We start from the raw sequence: 15,607 nt of genomic DNA on the forward strand, positions 1-15,607 counted from the left end.
TACGCTTATGACACTGTACCTTCCCCCAAAACATGCACCCGCAACATCATCAAGCAAGAAGGAGCGCGAGGGCCATGGTGACGGACAGGACCTGCTCTAAATTAGTGAGAGTGTGAATTGTTTTTAGCTGCTCACCATTTGGCAGGTGACAAGTGCACCGTCAGCTGACAAGGTAGGTGTACGTGGAAGAGCCAGCTGCTACCTGCCACGGTGGCACAAGAGCCATGACAGGTGACAGGCGCCTCTTACCACTTGTCATGGTGCAGATCTCGTGGACGGGGTCACAGTGCATCTTGCGCTCCTCGCGCTCCTTCGTAAGTCGGCTGCGCATGAAACCATTGACGCTTTCATAACATAAGACAACGTAAAGTATCGAAGCACCGAAGCGAATGAAATATTAATTTATTATATATGTGTGATGATGTATTGGCTGTGCAGTCATGTATTGTGTGTATGGTCGTACATGGCATCTCATAGCGTAGATATGCTATTCCATTGTTTCTTCAACGTTTTACTTCCTTCGATTTTGGTTTTTAGGTTACTACTGCGTGTGCGTCTCCTTCCCTGAGTGGCATAATTAGCATCGAGTTTGTTTTAAAAAAAATGCGATATCCTAGTAGATTTTGCAGCACTGGTCAACAGGATGGTTTTTAGAAAGTGGTAGGCTTTATTTTTCATTGAAATATGTATCTTTTTTGCAGTTGAATTCTTTTGAAATAACAAAGTGGGACTCTGCGCGAAGTTCTTGATTGCAAGTTATCCGTTGTTTCTGGCATTGCGACGATCAATGAAACTTCCCCAATAAGTCGATCAATCATTATCTATACGAAAAAGTTTGGTGAAACAGACATTACACTTTTGTTTTATGGCAACAGATCGAGTCCACATTTAATGGGAGCTGCCGCTTTCACTTGTTAGTCGTGCGCTCACAAATTGTGTTAAATTAAATATTTTGTTATATCGCACGCACATGCTTAAGCTATATTTGCCTACCCTTTCCTGTGTACCCTTACGGCGTTGCGTAGTAATAATATCGGAGCACATGCTTAGCTTAGGTTTCTAAATCCGCGTGGAATTTGATGCGGTCGTTGACTCTCCAAGGTTTTTGGACGCCTGACTGGTGCTCTCAGCGGATCGACACCAGTTGTAGGAACATGTCGCAACGACTGCAGCGAGCCTCCTTCTGGTTGGAGCAGTGGAGGGCTGTGAATGGGAACGTGCAGACAGACAAGGATGCACGCCCAATCCTCCTGGTGCGTTCCACGAGGCGGTGCAGATATCTCTCAGTCGACCCAGGGTGCCCATGTCCCGTTGTGGTTATCGGGAAACGAGGCAGGGTCTACGGGCGGCTTGAGGGGTGGGACGGTTTGCGCCCTGAATTCTTCTAGGGCCTTGATGAGCGATTCGAGTAGCTGAAAGGAAAACCTGAGTTTATAAAAGCTGCACTTACTCGATGGTATAGTTCTTCGTTTCATTGCATCGGATAAATAAGAATATAAAGTGAATTTTTTCTACATCCTCACGTAGTGCCCTGGTATTAAAGACCGCTCAATTAGAGCTATCAAATACAGTCGATCGGTCATCAACAAACTGATCGCAGAGCAATAGTGGTAAATGCGACTGGACTTATCGCAATCGACGCTGACTTGCACAGTATGTTACCCATATATTATAACTGAGGAAAGTACTTTTCGGCTCTTATTTTTTGAAAATTTAGTGGACATTTTTCGGTATATACATCTTATAGGGCAGTTTTTATCTTTGTTCTACGGTGTGCGCCGTTATACGGAACACACTCTGAGGCACTGCGTGGATGAAGTTGGTTGGTTTGTTGGTTTGTGGGGTTTAACGTCCCAAAGCGACTCAGGCTATGAGAGACGCCGTAGTGGAGGACTCCGGAAATTTCGACCACCTGGGGTTCTTTAACGTGCACTGACATCGCACAGCACACGGGCGCCTTGCTTTTCGCCTCCATCGAAAAGCGGCCGCCGAGGCCGGGATTCGATCCCGCATCCTTGGGAACAGTAGTCGAGCGCCGTAACCACTGCGCCACCCCGGCCGCCGTCCTATATCCTGTCCTTTTAAGCCGCCAGCATGGCGATTTTTTACGCAGGGATATTTTTAAAACAGACAGTCGGCCCTTGAAACACTAACGACCGGCGCCAAAACAATGATCCTCTGGGTTAATTGAAAAAAAAAAAAAATGGGAGAGGCCTTCGCTCTGCGGTGGGTATAGCCCGGCTGATGATGAATGATGATGAGTGCTGATAATTGTTGAAGGAGGTATGTCCAACTAGAAAAGTAACAGGAAGAAAATAAATAAAATATTGAACAAACAAAATACTAGTGGTGTTCAACCCTGCTGAACAGGATGTTTCGTTAAATGTAGGACAATATGCTGGTTTCAATGTTAATTTTATCGATTTCTTTACCCTGTAACGATTACGAATACAGTTTTGTGATCACTGCAGTAAATAATGATTGCTTTGCAAACAGGGCAAGGCGAATTTAATTTATCACAGTTTTTCTGTGGGCACCTTGACCCCTGGACTGTGCCTTAAGGGAAGAGAGGGAAGTGGGAGTGAAAGCGGAAAAAGAGAAAGCGGTGCTGTAGTTGAGGGCACCGGTGTAATTTAGACCACCTGGGAATCATTAACCTGCATTGAAATCATATCATCAGCTCACGCGTTAGAATCCGACCGCACCGGCCGCGTTTCGATGGACGAATGCAAAGACGTCCGCGTGCTGTGAGTGTAAGTGCGCATTAAAGATACCCAGACGGTCAAAATTATTCCACAGCCTTCCACTACGGCATCTCTTTCTCCTTATACTCCCACCTTTCTTCCCTTGTGACACGCTCAGGTGTCCACACAGAAATGTAACAGCTAGATACCGCCCCTTTCCGATAATACTTACTGCAATTGCACGCGCAGCGTACGTAACAAAAAGCACCTGTGGCTCTTTAGAGGTCAAATTGGGCAGCCAGAGGTGACACGCTGAAACTCGCCGGAAGGAGGTTATAGCTAGGAGTAGAGCTATCGCTGTAAAAGGTAATTGCGACCGTGATTAATAAAAGGTAGGTCGCCAAGCTATCGCTGGTCTACTGACCAAGAGTATGAGGAAACGCGTGATCTTTGGGTTTAAAGCGGTGATGCAACTGCCGCCGGACCGCCGCAGTAGTGAGAACTTGAATCACATTCGTGAGCAGAGTTTGGAGCGTCTTTTACATGCAGTGAGAAGCCTGCGTAGTCCACCTGTCCTGAGTGGGTCTTGCACTGCACAGGGATATGTTTGGCGGCGAAGTGCAGGCTCGCATGAAGTGGTGCTTCAAATTAGCCAAATAGTGTTGAGTGATTTTTGTTGATATTCATTAGTGAGAAAGTTGAGTTATGGTGTCTGATGGACATCCATACGAATGATAGCATGTGAATATTCAAATAAATATGATGGTTCAGTATTGGAGTATAATTTTAAAATTCCTATATATGTGAGAAAATGTAGAAAATTAGGTTTCCTGGATTTAAAAAGACGCGGAATGAGAAGTACAAAAAAAAAATAAAGTCAGTTACGCGCGCAGATTCCCTGTGATCTGGCCGACGTAGCGAGAGCATGTCGATGAGCTCATAAATAACTAAATTTAATAAATAAACTTTGCAGCCAGCCGTTGCATTTAGACCACGTGCTATATGTTGGAAAATCATTTGTGGTGGCTTGTATATCTGGACTACTAGATTTGACAGAATTCTCCTATCGAGCACGTGTGCCAATCTATCTGGCTTCTTTTTCCCGTGGCCCCGCAGCGGTTAGGAAGTTTGACTGCTGAACCCAAAAACGCGGCGGCCGCTTTCCGATGTAGGCGAAAATCTAGTCGGCTCTCGTGTACTGTGCGACATCAGTCCACAATAAAGGAGTGATCAAAATTTCCAGAGCCCTCCACTGCGGCGTACCTCAGTCTAAGTCGCTTTCGGACGTAAACTGTATAAAACAAACCAAATATTTTGTTCCATCATGCCTGCGCATGAAGGAAGGGGTGATCGAAGCGAAACGACTCTCTTGGATGGTTTTTGTTTTTCACCTACGAGGGCGATGACTCGGCTCCGCGGTTTCCTGGACTGAGGAGGCTGCCCACCTAGGCCTCTATTTCATGTTTGCTCTGAATAAAAGCTTCTCTCTCTTTCTATGTTTATAGGGTGCGAAAGGTAACCTTATCCACAAGTGTCACTCTACTTCCAGCAAGTCAGAACAGGAAGTCCTATTTTCTGCCAAGAGCCAGGCAAAAATCAGTCAACAAATATTTCGTTCTGAACTGCCTAACAAAAATTTTGTTGAGCTATTGCTGGATAAATTAAAAAAGTGTTGGAGTAAGTGCCTTTGAGCCAATATATGCCCAATAACAACTAAACGGGATCTTAAGGTTGATTCAAGGCAAAAACAGGTCTTAATCTCGGCGTTATTTTGGTTGTTATTGAAGGCCCCCATCAGGGAATTCATCTAAAAGAACATCTCATATGAACCTTATAACTATATGGCACATAGAATAAACAGATAGCTAGTACAGTCATACTTTAGATAATTCTGGTGATTAGCACTTCAACATTAGCAACAGTTGGGCAACCTTGTTTAATGGTATATAAAGATAAATGTCAGGTAAACCAGCATCAATAAAATTGCAGTTATCGCGTATTTTACTCTAGCGCGAACTGTTCTTTGCTCTGTAGCGTATGTTGTATAGTGTCCTATCTAACTTAGACCGAGGTTTTAAAAACAACGGTTTGTCCTAGCACAGTGAAAGAAATGCAGAGATGTTATGAGTCGCCTATGCTAACCTCCAGTATTATTTTTTCGTTCACTACGGTTGATTAATTAGTAAAGACTAATGAGCTAGTTTTAATCATTGGTTTGAGAGAAAAAGTTTCAATGCAAAAGTTGTAGATCTTCTCGAAAAACAGCTAGCTACGTTGTTTCCATCAAACAAGGGTTTACGTAAAGTGATATTTTTACCAGCCGAAAACAACGCCTAGCGCAAAAAAAAAAAAAAAAAAAAAAAAAAAAAAACTTCCTCGTGACTGCGGCTTCACTTTAAAGCGTCGAGACGCGTCCGAGATAATTAAACCCTCTTTTCTGGGCCCTACGTGCTCTCTACGATGAAGCTAGTTGTATGAACTTGGCGAATGATTTAAAATAACATCTGGTCACGTGACAGCATTTTTTTGAAGGCGTATAAATAGGCCGGCGTAAATCGTAGCGTGATGGAAACAACGTACCTATCCGTTTTTCGAGAAGATCTACAACTTTTGCATTTACTAATTAATCAATTGTAGTGAACGAAAAAAAAATACTGGAGGTTAGTATATAGGCGACTCAGAACACCTCTTTCACTGTGCTGGGCAAAACGTATTTTTTTAAGCCTTGGTCCAAGTTAGCTGGGACACCCTAACTTAAGTATAATGCCAAACCACAGGACTGGAGGTTTGCAGCACCATGTTAACTCGAGGCTGTAACAATTAAGTTTGGCTTCTGGCAGTCGGCATTTCTTGGTATTCTGCTGATGTGCCTCGCGAATGTGAGCCTGTAGATATCTCTCTCTCTCTCTCTTTTCTTTTGCGTATATTTGCAATGGCAGTTCTCAAGAATGCCAACAGTGTATCTTCAATGAAACAACAAAATATCAGCTCAGCATGAATCAATAGAGGCTAAGCAATAAGCATACAATTATCTTCATGAAATCTAAAGGGAACCTTAATATTTTCACAATGGTATTACAGCAACATGTCAAGGCACTTTCTCACCATTAATCAATGGTCACGTTCATCGCTTTTCAAGCAAAATGTTTTGTAAAGGCCCAGATCCTGCTTTTGTTATCCTGCGACTTTAACTCCTAATGGCCAGATTATGGCATATATACCTTTTTTGTTTGGACTGAATTTCAGAAATGAATTTGGGTATGCCCATTACACATAGGCATACCGTTTTGCAATACGCCTTTGTGAGCTGGGCGTGCTATGCACGTTAATGCTACGTAGGTGTGTTCAGCACTTAAGTGTGTGCCTTGCACAATGGACTACGTGAAGGGGAGAAGATGGCAAGGCTTCTGCCGTTACTTATTTCTCCGGAGGGTAAGGAAAACAGCCAGAGAATGCCCATGGCGCGAGTTTTCACCGCTAGAAACTCACTGGCAGATATACGCGGTTTGTGATTTGCCGTTTCCTAATCGCACGCCACAGCAAAGCTGCATCGGCAAAAAAGAAAAGCGCGCATAAGGTTCGAATTCATACCGAGTACAGATGCCGTCTTAGCGTGAGCTTCTTCGAATTCGCTCGAAAAAGATTTTCAGTAAATCTACTGTTGCCTAGCTCCTGTCAGTGCCCCTTGAACAGCGTTATTCGGCCATCTACTTGCGCCGAAGGGTACTTTTTACTCCCGCATATCCTTTTTTTCTCTGTGGCCAATTTCATGTTACTGAAACAAACGGCTTCGCAAGGCTTCCGCAGTACTTGTTCCTGCGGTAATGACCCGCCAAACACACCACACGCGATGAGAACTGATTGATTTATAGGAAGGGAAAGGCGCGGTAACTGTCTCACTTGTTTTTCTGTGGACACCGCAACCGCGCCGTAAGGGAAGGGAGGAAGATGGGAGTGAAAGTGGAAAGAGAGAAAGAGGAGCCGTAGTGGAGGGCTGCGGAGTAATTTCGACCACCTGGGGATCTTTAACGTGCGCTGACATCGCACAGCACACGACGCCTCTTCGTTTCGCCTCCATCGAAACGCAGCCGCCGAGGTCTGGTTCGAACCCGGGTACTCCGGCACAGTAGTCGGGCGTCTTACCACTGCACCACCCCGGCGGGGTACGCGATGAGAAGGAGAGGTGGACATCATACCTCCTTGTGCGTGGAGGCAAGGTTGTTGCACTCGCAAGGATCCTCCTCCAGATCGAACAGATACACCTTGTCCGGAGACGGGAAGCGCGACTCGTCGCTGCACGGTTCTTCCGGACATCTTAGCGTGGCGGCTGTCCTCCATTCGGATGGGAAACCCAATTCTTGCTTGCCGTACAGGGCTCGTAGCGTCTGCAGTGCGATTTCGAGCAGTAGTGAGCAAACCTTTGGATTGCAAGCGTAAGATTTTGCACGACTCATTTGAAAACCAGTTTCTGCAAAATTGCGGTTATTTCATCTCGCAAAAGTGGTACATTGCAGACCACGCGCCTCATTCAGTAGGTGCAGAGTTCGGTCCCCAGAGCCACCGGCCGTACCCGTCGGTTTCGCAGTGGGTGCGAGATATTCCACCTTAGCCCTGCGGTCGGCTGCTTCGGGGAGAATTGTTTAGAAGAACGAGTCTGACACCTTCTCCAGCAACCCAAAAACATAGGCATGATATACTTTGCCATAGCTGTCCGTACGCCATTGGAACGAGATCACCATCGTCTCATTCAGTACACACGTGGCCAAGGGCTCCAGATCTGAAGAATGAGAGAAGTACACTCTGGTAAACGTGCTTTGTCATTGTGGCTAACGCGTGAAATGTATTAGTTAATGACGAGGGAAAAGCACAGATAAGACAAGTGTCGTCCTATGTTTTCCCAGTGTTCCTGTTTAACGCTTCTTTTACTGTTGGCTTATGACAATACAGCGAATGCCTTTCCAGTCTCTGCAGCTTGACTGGGTTCGCGTGCATTCTGGAGTGCACGGTACAAGCTGCTGCTGTGAAACCTGCCTGCCGGAGAGCTTCTGCGCTCCGAGTGTCTCGAATATAAGGTCCACGCACCACATGCGGCCTGCCGGGCGCAGTAATTTGAACTATTCTTCCGGACCAACTTTATTGGCTTGTTTCCGTTTTGGCCCGTAACAACATTTAGCTGCAGTAATTTTTTCGACATCCGGCCGCCCCATGCTTACCGTCTGTGCTGCACGAGTGGTCCAGGATGAGCACAAGAAGTGGCATATAGAGCACAGCTTTGTTGGTATTTCTACGGGGTTTCTCAAAAGGTAGCAATTTAAAGGGAAAAGAATCAACAACTTTTCTTTTTTGAGAAAATTAAAAGAGCTTTTTTCCATGCCTGCAGTTCCTTAGTGAGCGCCTTTATGGTATTTTTCTCATGGAAGTAAATGCAGTTAATTTCTCGCAACATAACGCGAGAGGTGACGTTTGACGTCTTTACGATAGCGATGCATCTTCATGACAGACATGGTATACCGAAAAACTACGCCGTGTCCTAACCGAACGTGTTCACATACGGTGCAGAGAGAATGTGATCTATGTGGGAGTTGTGGCGGATGCTCGGAGAAGTTAGGCTGGTGGATTTGGGCGGTATACTTCTTGAGCGACTGCATCGCCCGGAAACGAATGGGAAGTCCGGGAGTTTCTTTTAGAGAGGTATGCCATTAATAGGGCCGCATTTCTCGTACTTTGAAGGCAAAGATGAAAGCAAACGAACTACTGTGTAAATATACACTGTAAAAAAAAAAAACATTCATAATAATATGTCAGAATCGTCCGTATTTAGGTTATTACATGTGTCGAAAAGCAGAAAATGGACGGTTTATCCATATTTGTTTCATGTTTTTCCTTATCCTGAATATGAGGCCATTAACACTATACTTTGATGCGGAAGGTGTATTTGCTAGACGGTCTGAATGGACGCCTTACAGCATTGGCTGATGGGGAGGGCGAACGCGGCAGCTTTAATCAGCGGACTACCGGAATAGGCGACCCACCTAGATGCTCTGAGGAGACTCTGTAAACAAAAATGTTCGCAATCAATCAATTAGCGCGATAACTGCATTTGCGCCGCCATATATGCCGGGATACATTTCGATAGCACACTTAAATGTCTTTTCCAAATGCGAAGTCCAGTTCGTCCCATTGTTCCGTCCAACAGTACCCAATATGTCCATGTGAATATTTACATATTGGACTAACGAGGCAGTGTTATGATTTATATTGTTACGGCCGAGGAAGAAGGAACAAGCGGTCAGCGGCGCGGGCAGCAGCGCTCGCGCTAGGACCGCTAAAATTTCGTCAAACGTCATCTCACGGTCATCGAACATCTATCTGTTCTCTGTTCTCCTGTTTTCATCGGATTGCCGCTCCGTAACATTTGGTGGAGGGGCGGGGTATGTCATAATCACCCCTCATTTTGGCACGGAGCTTCGGCGCCCTACGACTTTAGCCGTGGGCAGAAGGTTTGGAGGCATCGCATATGGCTGGTCCCCAGCCTAGCGGACCTTGCAAGACCCTGCCGTTCTTCCGCCCCCTCCCTCCGCACCGACCACAAGACACGACGAAGGAGAGACTGACCCGAGACGGCCACACATGACCACAAGACACAACAAGAGAACCGAACTACTATATGTGACCCGAATGACCAGATGTGCCGACCAAAGACCTCACGACCTAAGACGCCGCCACACTTGAAGACATCCTCCCCTGCCCATGCCATGCGGTGCGTCCTCTGCCATCGGGTTTTGGCGACCTGTAGCCCGAAAGTGTCCTGGGCCAAGGTTCATCGGGAATCATCGTGCCGCATGCTCAGCTGGCTGCGACACGGTCACGGTGGTTTGTGTCCTCGTGTTGACACAGTTTTTTTTTTTTATTAATTATTGATAGCTTCGTGGCGTCATATTTTGTCCACAGCTCATGCTCACTCATGGTCACGCCACTGATGAGGCAACGAGTGTTTTCGCGTTAATACATGCTTCAAATTGACAAGCGCCACTGTACCCAGTCTGAGAGTCCCAGACAAGGGGTATATTAGTGGGACCAATCACACATGCAACCCGTGTTCCTTTATCTTGTGACCCGTTTCACTTGAATTCTGTTATGAATACTACATCTCTATAGGGACCAATCCTGGCCTCTGTGTTACTTCCTCGCATTTTCTGTCGGTTTTTCTTTTCGGAAATATATACACCTTTTCAAAATTGCTCGCTGGGCGCCGCCATATTTATCGCTGGACTCTATTTTGCGTTTGATGCTAGCACGGTGGAACCCGCAGCGGAACCGGTTTTTCTGTAGTCCAGAGAGGAAAGCGTTTCGACATCTCCTTCTCCCGATGAAAATGCCCATGCATCACGCGACGCATGCGGAATATTGACCGGCGTGTATTGTCAAAGTGCGATTTATCGATGCGATAAGGTGCAGAGCGGATAGTAAACAGGCACACAGAACCCAAGCTATGATCGATTACCAGCGGGTCTGTGTGACAGACAAGTGCGCGCCTATGCTTTTGTGGCCGCCTGCAGCTCAGCGCTTCGTCGGCAGCTGCTTTCCGGCTTCCCGGCCGTTGAGGCGTACATTTACGAAATAGATCAGCGCTGTAGCTTACACAAGTTGTAACAATGTATATATAGCCGTGCAGTCCGACGTTGAACCGCGCAAAGGGTGCGGAACAAGCACCGTCACGTGGGAAGAAAATCCAATTTGAATTGTGATTCCATACGGCTCCAGTCTGTGCCGTATGTTCGCACGCCTTAGAGGCAAGACCTTCATATGCATCCGTTAGCACATGCTTAACACCGAGGTCCGGGCCTCAAGTCCAGGTGCAGGGCTATTGGGTTTTACAGCGAAACATATTGTCACGCCACTGACGACGAGGAAGAATTCTTCACCTTGTCCCTGATCCCATTACCATATCACTGTAAATAAACACCCCTTTGCTATTTCACCGTAACAACTTGGTGGAGGTGCTCCGTTCGATCCCTAAGTACGGCGCAGCAAGACCAACTGGAGTTTCGACGTAGTCGCCGCCTTGCTGGACTGCCACCGCTTCCAACCATCATGGACAACACCGAGTCTAACCGTGCCAGCCGCGACGCCGCAAGCCAGGCTGGTGACAGGCCTGCCCCCTCCAGCTCTACTAGTCCCTGCCAGTGACATTGAACAGTGACATTGTCGGCGTAGAGTTGACATTGCTAGTGATATATGAGCCCTAATAGCAGACGTTATCATATGTGTTTTGCCTTGCACACAGATTGTGCGCAGTGAGTTGTACAAACGGTGGTAAGCTTGCATGAGCGCTCACGTGCAAATAAGCAAAGGCACACCTCTGCAGCCGTGCTTTGTTCCATGAGTGCATCCAGGTCCTGCCTGTGGAGCGGTGCTTGTCCTCCTGGGATGGGGAAACGCAGATCGTACTGGCCGTTGAATAAGGAGCCCACGACGATCTTGAAGCGGTCTCTCCGGATGGCCGCGTAGCCCCATCGCGGGTCGATGTTGTACACCAGCTCGGAGCGTTGCGAGGGCTCATCCCGTGACAGCGTTTCCCACATGTCGTGGCCGTCCAGAGGACCCAGGTCGCTCACCGAGCCTCCTGAAGAACGTGCGGAAATGTATGCGTTCAATCTCTGGCTAATGGATAAAGGGTATCGCGCATATAATTAAAAATTGGACATTTACCACTCATCCTTGTCTCAAATGATTGGTTCGTGGGTATAAGTAACTGCGGATTAAATTCTTTGGCCGTTAGTCTTGATCTTTGACGGCTAACTTCTCTAGGAATCATATGAGTAGAGCTGGCGACGGCACCGCGAGGTACGTTTAACTGGCCACTCGCTTCGATGTTCTCAAAAAGCAACAAAACGAGCAGCTGCAAAACTATAACATTACCTAGAAAGCGTACACTCCGCTGCGAGGAAGATCAGTTTTTCCATGGTTTTCGGTAAAAAAAAAAAAAAAAAAAAAATGCTTTCAGTATATTTCGCTTGAATTTCGCATACCTTCGTGTTAATAAGAAAATATTACCGCCATAATGTTTCTCATACGTATGTACTAAACCACCAGAATAATACATGAATAAGGGTTGTGATTACAGAGCTGGCATGGAGGTTTCAGCAAGCACAGACGCCGCTCTCTTTTGATATCGGCTGTGTACAGGGCTTGCACCGGACAGCTAGGAGCGAAACCTACTACACAGATAAAAAAAAAAAAAAATATCACGTGACCAACGCATTCGTGCGCCACGATTATGGTGCTCTCAATCGTAGTCTGAGCGAACGAAATTAGCCGCAGCCGCGACTCGACAATGGCCCCAGCGCGGTAGGCTGATATGTTGACGATGGTTGCAGCCAGCACATTAAGCTCGCCAGAGCACTATAGGCTGGCTGTGTCTTACAACGCCACGTGCGCCGACTGCCTGATGCGGACGAATAAACCACAGCATACATATCGGCCTCCGCTGAAGCGGGATCGTGGAGCCAAGGCCGCCCCTGATTTCGTTCACTGTAAGCTAGGTTGAGAGCAGCACAATCGTGGCACATGAATGCACCTGTCACGTGATATTTTTTGCATTTCGCGGGCTTTCTATAGAGCTTGGGAAAACCACGGCCGCTCAACAGAAATCATCGAGCGGCCGCAGAAAAACGATACACATGAGGCTTTCTTTATCGGAAATGATTGGAATGGCTGTTTGGAAGGTGCTCTCTAACTCGTCAAATCCATTTATTGCTCAAATGAAATAGTCAGTTAAAAAATTACCTTATTTAATAATTAGTTATCAAACATTTGGGAGAATCCCCCAAGCAGGAGTGGATTTGTAATAAGGGAGTAATTACTCATTGACATCCACCCAAACGCAGCCATACGGCTACAAAGGAAAGCTGTATAATTTTCTCAGAAACTTCGTAGTTAAAGAAAAATTCATCCTGGTCCGGGGATCGAACCCGGCACCACCGTCTTTCCGTGGCAGTCGCTCTACCGACTGAGCTAACCAGGACTTTTTTTTTTTCTTTATTGCATGAATTGGTATAAATACAAGTTTAGCGACGGTACCACCTAAGCAGCTGTACAAGGATCTTATTTCACAATTGTTCCCAGCTCCATTGTACAGAACCTTATACCACGGCCGCTCGATGGATCCCATCGAGCGGCCGTGCTTATACTCTGAATGCCCAGGGAAAGACGTACTCAAGCGAGTTAAAAACAAGACTGAGCTAACCAGGACGGTCAGTAGAACAGATGGCAGGGCGAGAGCGAATTGATCTATAACTCGTAGTGGGAATCGCGTTGGCCAAATATTTGGGGGGAACCCCCAAGGTGGAGTAGATTTGTAACAAGGGAGTATCCACCCAGACGCAGCCATCTGTTCTGCTGACCATCCTGGTTAGCTCAGTGGGTAGAGTGACTACCCCGAAAAGGCGGTGGTCCCGAGTTCGATCCCTGGACCAGGATGAATTTTTCTTCAACTACGAAGTTTCTGAGAAAGCTGTATAACTTTCCTTTGCAGCCATACGTGTGGCTGCGTTTGGGCGGATGTCAATGAGTAATTACTCACTTATTACAGATCTACTCCACCTTGGGGGATTCCCCCAAATATTTGACCAACGCCATTCCCACTTCGAGTTATAGATCAATTCGCTCTCGCCCTACCATCTGTTCTACTGACCGTCCTGGTTAGCTCAGTCGGTGCTGCCCCGCGGAAAGGCGGTGGTCCCTGGTTCGATCTCCGGAAGCAGTCGAATTTTTCTTTAACTACGATGTTTCTGAGAAAGCCGTATGGCTGCGTTTGGGTGGATGTCAATTAATAACTACTCCCTTACTAGCAATTATTTATATGCAAAAAAAAAAAAAAGAAAAGAAAAACCTGTGGTGCGCTGGCTGGCAGCTGTATGCATGAGGTTTCTCCGGCCCACATCAAATGTTTCATTTTTAACCCTTCGTTAACTTTAACTTGGACACCCTGTATACTCTGCAATACTTGAGCATACATAACTGCATATATAAATGCAGGCGCTACAAATCCACACCAACGAACTGAAACCACGAACAAAGCTGACGACTGGGAAGAAGCAAATTGTACAAGTTTCCTGAACTTGTGTGGTCACTCTATTATACCTCGCCTAAATGTGGAAAAACATTACTATCGGGATAAAGAGAAACGGAAATTATAGTTCACTGAGTAAATATAAAGTGCCCGCAGTCAGGGGTCTTTTGTGACTTATTCAAACAAGGAACTGCACAATGTGCCTACATAGAGACAAGCGCTAAAGCCTTTATCTCAACAGTGCTTTGGCGACGTTAAGGGTTGCTGAAGCACATCTTCGGTTCGGGATTTAGATGCGCTTCGGACAAAGAGCCATCTTACCAGCGAGTGCGTAGAACGTGGGCAGCCAGTCGGTGATGTGCAGGAGTTGCTGAGAGACGCGTTGCCTTTGGGCAATCAGCGGAGACCAGACGAAGGCGGCCGCTCTGGATCCGCCCTCCCAAGGGGAAGCCTTGGTTCCACGCAGCGGCCAGTTGATGCCACGGGAAGCCATGTAGCCCCAGGGAACGCCGCCGTTGTCCGCGCTGAACACGACCACGCTGTCCTGCAGCATGCCGGCCTCGCCCAGCGCCCGCACTACGCTGCCCACGGCCCGGTCCAGCGACTCCACCATGGCTGCGCGCATGGAGGGATAGCCGGACTTGCGTGTGTGAGTGCTATGGAGTTGACTGGTTAGGGGGCATAGTGTATGAGGTATGTGCATACGAGCTGTGAGAGACGCCGTATAGTTAAGGGCTTGAGAATTGTTTGGACTACCTTAGCTCCACTAGCGTGCACTGACTGCACATGGGCCTCAGATCGTGACGTAGGGTGTTGTCTGTAGAGCGCAGGTGAAAGAAGGAAAAGAGGAAGCACGAAAAAGACAAGCGGCGAGATACTTTGACGTCTGGAGAGAGAGACAGCGAATCGTTTTCTGTGACCTACTGCACCATGCGATGACATAACGGACTAGGAAGGTGAGCTGAAGAGTTGGTAAAGAGGAGGACATGAAATAAACAAAATAATGAAGTGAGGGGGAGGAGGAGGGGGTGGACAAGGTCTGCATCGAAGGGTACATAACTCGGTACTGTTAATTGTTCCCGTATACCCACTGCAGGGCGAAGGGCTCTCTCATATTCCTCCAATTAACCCGGTCCTGTGCTAGCTGCATCCACTTGACCCCTGCAAACTTCTTAACCTCATCCGCCCACCTAATTTTTTGCCTCCCCTGCTACGCTTTCTTCCCCTTTGAATTCAGTTTGTTGCCCTAAGCGACCATCGGTTATCCTTTCTTCGCGCTACATGTCCTGCCCATGCCCATTTATTCTTGATTTCCACTAGAATGTCATTAACTCAAGCTATTTCCCTGAACTACTCTGCACGCTTTCCATTCTATACCTCTCTGAGCTGGCCCCAGCTTAAGTAGAACCCTTTTCATTAATTAGCCTCCACCTTTCAGCCCCATAAGTGAGTACAGGCAAGATGCTCTGGTTTCGCGAGTAATTATTACCATGCCCGTTTGACTCTTTATAAGCCCCAGTGCATTAGCCGACATTTCGATAAGATAATTTTTATTCCCCTGGAGTCAGACGAAGACATGTCCCCTTGTCGAAACGTGAGATGGCTATCCTCCTCCTCAACCTTTGTTCACCTTCGCTGCATGAAATTTGGTTTCCGAATAAGATTAGATATTTGGGTTTTTGTGTTATTACTACAAAATGCGTGAAAGACGCATTTTGTGGTAATAAATTTAGAGCTAAGGTTGAAAAAAGCTTTTTCTGCCGCTCTGGTTCCAAGTCGTGATGACAGTGGCCACATCAAGGGAAATGAAGAGCTCGTTATTACATACGAATGAAAGAAGCCAACAGTC

The 15,607-nt window shown here is 46.8% G+C and overlaps 1 protein-coding gene across 1 annotated transcript in view; it reads right to left on the reverse strand.

The window, feature by feature from the left end:
* Nucleotides 1-422: 422 nt before the first annotated feature.
* LOC146198140 (arylsulfatase B-like) overlaps nucleotides 423-15,607 on the reverse strand; it is a 78,586-nt gene continuing 63,401 nt past the window's right edge. The window contains exons 9-12 of the mRNA XM_084593472.1: nucleotides 14,080-14,373; nucleotides 11,045-11,310; nucleotides 6,881-7,069; nucleotides 423-1,412 (exon numbers count right to left, since the gene is read on the reverse strand). Coding sequence (XP_084449598.1) covers nucleotides 1,284-1,412; nucleotides 6,881-7,069; nucleotides 11,045-11,310; nucleotides 14,080-14,373 — 878 coding nt within the window. The 3' untranslated portion in view covers nucleotides 423-1,283. The remainder of the gene's footprint in view (nucleotides 1,413-6,880; nucleotides 7,070-11,044; nucleotides 11,311-14,079; nucleotides 14,374-15,607) is intronic.

Source organism: Amblyomma maculatum, chromosome 2 (genome assembly GCF_055883805.1).
Source record: "Amblyomma maculatum isolate TAMU_Amacu chromosome 2, ASM5588380v1, whole genome shotgun sequence".
NCBI lineage: Eukaryota > Metazoa > Arthropoda > Arachnida > Ixodida > Ixodidae > Amblyomma > Amblyomma maculatum.